General features: G+C 36.1%; 1 protein-coding gene across 1 annotated transcript in view; it reads right to left on the bottom strand.

The window, feature by feature from the left end:
- Positions 1 to 494: 494 nt before the first annotated feature.
- snx2 (sorting nexin 2) overlaps positions 495 to 9,555 on the bottom strand; it is a 29,226-nt gene continuing 20,165 nt past the window's right edge. The window contains exons 12-16 of the mRNA XM_087849418.1: positions 9,266 to 9,409; positions 2,488 to 2,568; positions 2,332 to 2,403; positions 1,596 to 1,765; positions 495 to 519 (exon numbers count right to left, since the gene is read on the bottom strand). Coding sequence (XP_087705544.1) covers positions 1,715 to 1,765; positions 2,332 to 2,403; positions 2,488 to 2,568; positions 9,266 to 9,409 — 348 coding nt within the window. The 3' untranslated portion in view covers positions 495 to 519; positions 1,596 to 1,714. The remainder of the gene's footprint in view (positions 520 to 1,595; positions 1,766 to 2,331; positions 2,404 to 2,487; positions 2,569 to 9,265; positions 9,410 to 9,555) is intronic.

The raw sequence follows: 9,555 nt of genomic DNA, 5'->3' as shown, positions 1-9,555 counted from the left end.
GGGCATTCTCGCATTATCGTTTATTCGTATAATGATTCCAAGTCGTAAGAAAATCAACATTCACATTTTTTTATGGCTACTAATGTTTCATTTGATATTGCAGCTCTTGTAGATTCACATTAGAATTGGGAGAAGCAAAAGAAAACTAATTTTCTCAGAAGTTTGAATTAGTAAGTTGAAATTTTCAGATAATCTGAAATTTTTTGGCCAAGAAATTTGGTAAATTTGTCATGAAAAGGTGGAAAATATTAAAAGAAGAAAGTGTTTTTTTATGTCACAGTGTCCACTGAAGCGTATTAGTCTCTATTCATATTCAAAAGGGTTTCAAACTAACTGCCCAAAAAACTGTCTAAAGGTTTTTGTTCAGAAACTTCCATCCATAATTTCTCGAGAACAGCAATGAACCAAACCGGCATGTGAGAGTCTTCCTTCTCTGCTCTTGTTGGCTCAGAGAGGACAGAAACAGAAAATGTTGCCTTCACTTACGATCATACAGCAACAAAAACACAGGCTCTTGTTCTGAAAGGAATGAGAGGAAGTGAAAGAACAGGTGGCAGGAGGTAACAAGACACAATACACAAACGCGATGCAGTCGGTCGTCCTTGATCACGTACTCTGGATCGGTTTCACAGCTCATGATACAAACTCCAAAATAAAAGCACATATTCTGACTCAGCAGTTTGAACTGTTTAAAAAAAACAGGTAAAAACTTCCTTCAGTAAAATAAACTGGTGACTTAAACTGGATGAAATTTAACTGGCGATAAGGTAAGCTGGGCATAGGGGTCCTGTTTGTTTTTCCCCACAGGTCACTGGGAATGGCAGATTAAAGTTGGAGGTGCAGAAATCCTAACATCCTGTACTGCCAGCACTCGTGGGTAGTAGAAAACCAGAAAAGAAATGAAATGTAAATATCTTCATTTAACTAAAGGATCAAAACGCTTTCTTCAAAGAAACTGTTCTTATGAATTCCTTTTTTCAAAATCACCAATTTATTTTTCATTCATTTATTTATTTATTTATTTATTTATTTATTTATTTAAGGGAATATCTTGTTTTATCAGGTCAAATCTTTAACATATGTGAATTACGTTCCACATTTTTAAGGTGGAAACATGCCTTCAAATGCTAAGCTTATGGAGAAAAAAAACTTTCTTCAGTTAAAAGTTTGAATATTGATCATTATTGTGTAAAAAGCCCTTAAATAGCTTTCTGCAATCACATTTTTCCTCATGCACAACGAGGAAAGAAACAAAATCAACCATAATGTTAAAAAAAAAAAAAGAAGAAGAAGAAAGAAAAGAAAGTTCAACAGGGCCATAACCCGTGCTGCGTTCACATTATTACGAAAACACGACTTTCCAACCCAAAGAATCGCTCCCTGCAGATTTTAGACTTCATAAAAATTAATAAGGGAACTCAGAAATCAGTTTTGGTGTATCAGCATTCCTAAGGTATTATTCTAAATGTTCCAAAGCCTCAGTCGTGACATGAACGCAGCACAGCGGGGGGCAGGGGGTTGGGGGCGGGGGGTTGGGGGGGGCAGGAGTTAAACATCATGAACTTTATCAGATTTCAGCTGATTTGCTGCCTCACTTCTCTTCTTTACTCTGAGCTTAATAAGGAGGAGCAGGAAGGACCCAGGAGGACATGTGCATTATGGGTAGTGTAGTTTGACCAGAGCCAGTCAGGACTGTCTGTGAGTAGATCGGATTCTATGAGATTGCCTTGGCTTCAGGTAAGAAAGCCTCCCAGTATTTTATCAGCTGAAAGAGGAAACAAAGTGAAGAAACATTCAGTTAGGAGACAAACGTGCATTTTCTTTCATTTTTATGGAAAACTTGTTCGTTCCATCCACACTATATGGAAGCCTGTAGGTGCCAGTTTTGTTGTTTTGGTTTTGGGGTTGTAATTTCCTTACTTTTAACTGCATAACTGTTCCCAAAATAACAGTTAAAATGGAGACAAGTGCTAAATATTTGTATAAAGCATACAACTATTTATATTCTAAATTAGAATCCATGTTTTTAATCTTTTTTTGTCAAATAAAAGGCACCAAAATTTATAGCTTGACATCAGTCCTCAGATATGTAATTTATTTTATCTCATATTCTAAATATGTAATTACTTTTTCTGAAAAAGTGCAATTTTCAGACAGTTTTTACACAAAAAATATGCATTTTGCTCAAATAAAAATTAATTTTTTTTAAATTTTCATATCAATAAATGATATTTACAAAGTTTAACATAAAAGTTTTTTTTTAAATTTAAAGTTTAGCGTTTCGAGAGTATTTTAGTTATGATGAAAAATGTCACTAACAGTTTTGTTTACCTGCTGTTGTGTCTGAACCAGAGACTCCAGGTATTTGATAATGATTGTTTTAAAGTCCTTCACTCTCTCTTTCTGTTAGAAAATGACATAAAAAGTATATCACCTCATTTCATCATTTAACAGTTCACCGATTCATATTCACATTCACCCACGCACCTCAAACCTGCTGACTTCTTTGCGGATGGTTTTGGAAATCTGCTCAAAATCTCTCTCGCCCTGCTGGACCTTCCCTTCCAGCTGAAACACACATACATACAAAAAAAGGGAAAAGGGAAAATTCTACATTTAGAATATTTCTGTAATTCTAAATTTCATTGTCATATTTTAGAAACATTGCTGGTTATTATTAAGTGTTTAATGCCTTTCTGCAAAAGTGCAGCTTTAAACTGCATCATAATTAGGATTGTTCTAGATGACTGATTTCACATGCCAGTTTAAATAAGAAAAAAACAATATGACAATACCAATCAGTAATTACTGATGTTGTTACTGATAGTTTGAAGTTTACAAAGACATATTTTAACCAAAAAAAATTCAGATTTGACTTATGTGCACCTGTAACTTGTATGTATCTTAAACATGAAATTTGAAAATGCCCACTTTGTCTATTAAAACTCCTGCTGGAAAAGCTGGAACAGAAACAATGTTCTGAAGTAAATCCAACTGGGACTTGATTTGGAATGGGATCTATGATTTGGAATGGGATCTATGATTTGGAATGGGATCTATGATTTGGAATGGGATCTATCACAGCAAAGGTTGTGAGCATATTTGACACATTGCAAATTCCTGAACACTGATTATGTCAGTAACAGGTTCACCTACACAATATTTTTCACGCCAACATTTCTGCGCCCTGAATATAACAGGAAGAACTATTTAGTCGTACATAAACTAAGGTGTTGTATACAAACTAGTTTCCTTTGTGTTAATGTTTGTTGTTGTTGTGATTCAGATACCAGCAAAGGTAAAAGGTGAGTTTAGTTAAAGTGAAGTAAAAAAAAAGAAAAGAATTAAGAACACAAAATAATGTTTAAATGAATGACTGACTGTGAAAATATATTTATATATTTTTAAGCTAATACAGGAAACAAATTAATGTCATACTTTTATTTTTCATCCTGATCTTTGATCCGGTGCTCATAAAGAAGACTTTAGCATTTTATTTGTTTTCGTAAAGAGCTTAGACCTAAATCACATTTCCCTGTTAAGAACTGACTCAGCAGAGCTGACTTTTATACTTTACATGTTTTTTTTATTAAGGTTACTAATATTTAATTAACAGACAGTTGTAGTTCAGTAAGTCTTTAAAAAGGATAAAACAAAATTGAAACTTAACTAAATTATTATGTGTTATGTGGTCAAGAAAACAAACTATGATGTAAGCTATGAGGATGCTCATAAAGACTTTGATTAGATCAGCGATTCCCAACCTTCCTGCCGGATGTACCTGTTAGATAAGGTCGCAAATATTCTCATTTAATTTAATTGAAACTGAATACTAACACCACTAATTATATAAAAGCCAGATTTCGATGATATTTTTCAGACAACTGAACATTCAGTCTGTAATTCATAGCTTGCTTTCATATAAATAAGGCACTTTGTCCCAGCTAGCATTGTTTATTTGAACAATTAATAATAAGGTACTTTTGGCTTTTTATTTGATTTAGCTGCCATTTTTTACTGTATGCTTAACATTTAATCCACACTTAAGTTGGGCATTCTCCGTCTCAATAGCTGCAGATGGCTCAAATCACCAAAGCTAACCTGATCTGTGGTACAAGCGTGTCTGGTTGGGTATCACTAGACTACTCGATGTCACATGAAAGAGTTTGTCCATTCACTGAAAGTTTTGAGTCAACATTTGGTCCCAAAGAGAGAAACTTTAAACTGGTTCAAACCCTGATGGCTGTAAGAAAAACTCTTCAGATTGACGGTCTGATTCATGTGACGGGCCATAACAGCAAAACAGAAAAAAAGGGTAACATGACAATATGCCACAAATGAATACTGATAAATATGAGAACTAAACAGCAAAGAGAAGCAACTCAAAGGTGTGAAGCAGGCGGTCGGGCAGGTGAACACAGAGATGGATGGACAGACAGACAGGGCAGGTCCTACCTCCTCAATCTCCTGGTTGCAGGAAGGCATGGCAGGAAAAATGCAACAAAAGTTAAGAGGCAGGGAAAAAAAATGCTCAGAGCTTCCAAAATCATAGAGGAAGATCCAGAGACATGAGCAAAAACACCGAGGAGAAATGCAGGCACTGAAAGGAAAGGAAATCCTCCCTCCAACACAAAATAAAAATGCTGAGCATGTCTTTACATAATTTATCAGCTTATATCTAGTTAGATAGTTGCAGATTTAATTCAACACTTTGATCATGTTTCTGTATTTTCATACGTCTCGCTCGGGATTTTATCTAATGTGACACATTCATTGAAAAATCTGAAGTATTTTATGGACTGAAATATTCAGATGGCTCTAAAACATAAATCTGTGTGTTCATTATGATGATGTTAGCCTAACTTAGCATAAAGACTGGAAGGAGGAGCAAAAAGTTCACTAATTAACATGAAATTTTAAAATTGTAATCAGTGTATAAAATATTTCTAATGTAATACAAAACAGCTTGATTGTTCCAGAAAACATCCGTCCATCCACCAGACATTCACTAACATCCTAAATGTTTTTCTTTTAAATGCTTTGAATACTTGTGATGTCTTTTTTGCCAGTTTTTGTTGTACTGCTCCAGCAGGCAAATGGCCAAAATGACATCATCATAAAAGATCAGTAGTAAACATGATGACAAAAAGGTTTAAACATTTCTGGCTTCTTCTAGATTAGCTTTTCATGACTCACAGTTTAAAATAATCTTCATCTTGGGGGGTGCATTGTGTTCCAGTGTACCCGCTAACTATCTGAAACAAGTTTTGGGCCCTCCCCTTTAAGGACACCCTTCCTTTAAACCAACTTTTGAACGACTGCCCCAAACAAACCAAAGGTCTGAACAGCAGGTTGGTGAGGGCTCTTTGTGCCCGAGATGACCGTATATGGGATATCTGCGCTCACTGACACCATTAAGAGCCAAGACAGATTAGAGCGGTCTGAAGCCTGAGCTTTTGGCTCACAGGGATTTTGCACATATACTGACCTCATTTGAAACTTGAGCATGCACCACTGTAACAGCATATATGTCTCAGAAAATAAGAAAAACATGTAGCCTCTCCATCTAGAAAGTTTTTGTGCTGAATAGGTAGCCAAATCCTCTTGAAAAGGCCCATCCTAATTATTTTTGTATGCAAACTAAATTAGTATAAAATATAGCTCTCTATATAAATAACACGTTCGTAGAAATAAAGATGAAGTCTGGGATTTTAAGTTGTTGGAAGGAATGGTTTCCTTCCTGTTTTTCTCTGTTTTACAAGAAAAATAAGTGTTAAATTAAATGCATATAATTTTTAATGTACATGGGTTTGTGTAGATGGACTTGGTGAAGATGTCTGCAGACAGGTATAGACATGAGAGTACAGAGAGGAAGGATTTTGTCTCCACTATTTATGTAATCTGGTTACTTTATTCCTTAGCTGTAGTTACTCAAAAAAACAAACCAAAAATGATCTGATATAAAACTGGGGAAAAATAAAACAATCAGTAAGCACCACAACCTCAGAAGAGGCATTTTTAAAAGAGTAAAACGATCCTACAGAACTTAATTTAGACCCAAGTCCCTCTGGTCCCTGTAGTGCAAACACAAGCAGAACGAGTGAGTTCCTTAAAAGGCTCTCGTACCACGGCTGGAAAAGATGAAGAGTGAGCGTCTTTCATCGCAAATGGTTTCTAAATATGAAGCTTCTGATCTCATCTAGTGAAGAAAGGAAATCACCACCACAAAAAAAATTAATCTATATATAATATAATTTTGTTTTAGCTGTAATGTGTTAAACATCACACAGGATGAAGACTTGTTTCTTCTAAAACAACGTCAAGTTTCCTAAACTGAAGAAAGCCCTTAATCGAAAAATTTAAAAGTCTGTTAAAATATCCTGTTAATTTTGAAATGAACTAATTAATTATTTCAGGTTAATTAATAGTAATTGTGTCCCCAAAATTTTCCTTCATGCTCTATTTTTTCTTTACCTTTAAATAATAAGGATCAAATGTTGTTAAGCACAAAAATGATCAAACCATTCATGCAACTCTTTAAAAAAAAAAGACAAATTAATTAGAAAGAATAAAAGCTTTTTTTAAAAATGGGAATAAAATGACTCAGAAATGATCATTTGTGTTATAAAATAATAACTGAGTGTGGGAAAAAAATGTGTTGGTGCAAAAACAAGATTATTTAGATTATCTTAGGAAAAAACTCAGTGTCTCAACAGACTCCTGATTCACACAGACTCTGATAGTTATTTCAGTGTGTTGCCCACAGGGGGCAGTGTGGGTTAAAAATCTGACTGTTCACCAAAGACTAGTCCACATCTCTGTGACAGAAGAAACTAAAGCCCAAAATAACACCAATTATACATAATTTTCATAGTTGATTTTCATCTACTGAGTCATACTGACATTAAATAGACTCCTGTATCATAGCACACTATTAATGTGGCCATAAATGTACAAGAAAGCTTTTATTGCTACATCCACTGTGCATCCTTTTTCCAGGAAAACTTAAACATATGATGACATTCAGGTTTGAAGTTAAATCTGTGTGTTAGAATAAAGAAGCCAAGTGGAATATATAAAAAAAAAACGCTGAAGGAGTGAGAGGAAGTAGAACTGCAGTAAGAAATCTAGGTTAAATTCACACACATGGGGGCAACTTTTGTCAGACTCTGTTTAGGTCAAACAGCATTCAGTTATGGATATAAAGCCCAGTCATGAGCTATTAAACCATAACCTCTGATATACTGCATTTCTTTTTGTGTGATTATTTATCTTGATCTGGAATATGGAGGTTCAGCTCAATCATAGCTTTAAAAACAACTTCCTTTCACTCTGACATTATATTAAAAAAAACAATATGATTCACTTTGTGTTGCCTGTTCATGACAGCTGTTGTTTTTAATGGATGGCAGTAAAGTAGAGACCCATTAAGCTCCACAGTCAACTTCCTTCCTTATGTAATCTTTCAGAAATGTTTCTTCCACATCACTAATGCTGCAAGCATGGGCACAGAGAAATACACAAATTACCAAAAACTAATAGAATCTTAAAAATAAATAAATAAATATTTACTAAAAAAAACAAAAGAAAAAAAAAAAGGACATCCCTGATTTTAAGTTCTTTTTAGATGAAGCGCTGGGATTGGATAAAACAGATTTACCTAAAATCCAGCAGAGCGCAGTCAACATTTAACATTTGTGCAGCGGTGGTTGAGCAGCAGCGGTTCAGCAGCAGCAACGTGCTGTAAAACTCTTTTTCTGGACTTTAGAAAAAGCTCGTGTGTGTTTTCTGTTGGCTGTTGTCAAAGCGTGAACCAAAACCCGACTCCTGACAGGCGGCAAAACTCTCGTCGGCTCCAAATAAATGCTGGTTGTAACTCTACTGCGATCTGTCCTCGTCTGCAGCTTCTGACAGCCTCCCCCACCTCACCCAAAAAACTCCCCCCTTTCTCCACCCAAAACCCCACATCTGACAGCTGCTCGGCTCTAATGCGCAGACCCCCCCCCCTCCGACCGTCTCTGTTTGTGTGTGTGTGTGAGCTGAATCCTGACAGACAGCACGGAGGATGAATTTGTGTGGTGACAGCTTCAACAGACGCTCTAATAAAGTACTTTTCTGTTCTCTTCTGCTCTTGTTTGTCATACCGAGTTCAAGTGAAGTCTGCGGACGAAAAGGAAAAAATGTTTTCACATGAATGAACCGTGAAGGTGCATTTATTCGACCTGACCGGGCATCCCATCAGAAACAAAACCACAGAGAGAGGAGAGTCACTCCTGAACGACACCATATGTTTTTATCATACTCGGAAGGGTTTCAGAGTAAAAACCCAACCTTAGAAAGTAATTAGACGGGAATTTGGTCCAGGTGGAATAAAGATGGCAATTTGAGATCAGAGAGAAAAAAAGCAATATAAATAAAATTAAAAAAAATTATGTGTGCCGTGTTTTCATTTTGGAAACTAGACGGAATTATCAGAGGGTGACGCATCAGAGGCCTTGACTGACAGCGAGGATGTTAAAACGACGCTCCTGTGCAGGCAGCTCGCCAACTACAGAAAATAGAGCTAACAGCATCATAAAAGCTATCAGTCTTTTGGGAAAAGCTGGCTAATGATAAGGTGGTGCCAGGTAAGACAGAGGAATTTGGAAATCAAGCATTTCCTCTGAAATTTGGCTTCAAGCAAGTGCTGCGTCTGAACCAAAAGCAGCAAGACCAACAGCTGGACGGCGATTAAGCGTTCGGCAAAGTGACAGAAAAAAGAAGTGAACAAAACAGGTTGATTTAAAAGAAATAAAAAAGCCACATAAATTGCATAAATTGTAAGATTCCCCAAAACACAGCTGATCTAACTTTGACACAGAGTCTGCAACAGGTGGATGTTGCTGCTTTAACCCCCCAAACACAATGAAATGTCTTACTTTTTTAATATTATAACCAAATTCAGATTATTTGCTGAAAGTTCTAATATGTAAAGTAGAGTTGTGACTAATGCACAAAAAGTGCCTTTGTGTGGCAAAACAAAGATGTCAGGTGACACGGTGTGGGTGTGGGTGTGGGTGTGCTTTCAAACTCTGAATTCCCATTTGTGATGGTCAAAAAGTCTGAAAATCATTGCATCAAAAAACAAAAGCAACAGTTTCGATGACCAGATGAGCAAAAATATCAAAAATGGGATGATCCCGTGTGTTCTAATGGGATATTTTGTCATTTCTATCATAGTAAATGTTATTTTTGGTGATGATGTTTCACAAAACGACCGTCGTACCTCTTTGATCTCGTCTTTGGCCTGCTGCAGTTTGTCTGGTTTGTTGGTGAACTGCAGTTTGGCTTCAGCTTCCCGTTTCTTCTGCAGCAACATCTGACTGTCCTGCCACTTCTGCCACGTCTTCATACGGTGATCAAACACACCCTGAGCAAACACACACACACACTTATTGTAATTTCTGTACTTAAAACCATCAAAAATTAACAAAAGCTCTCAAAACAACATGAAGAAACAACTGCTGTGACCAACAAGTCTGTAATGTGAATTAGTCTAAAACCCATTTGTACCAC

The sequence above is a fragment of the Neolamprologus brichardi genome, chromosome 12 (genome assembly GCF_056152115.1).
Source record: "Neolamprologus brichardi isolate AB-2024 chromosome 12, ASM5615211v1, whole genome shotgun sequence".
Taxonomy (NCBI): Eukaryota; Metazoa; Chordata; class Actinopteri; order Cichliformes; family Cichlidae; genus Neolamprologus; species Neolamprologus brichardi.
Note: the sequence above shows the minus strand (reverse complement) of the source record. Positions and strands in the feature narration are given on the sequence as shown.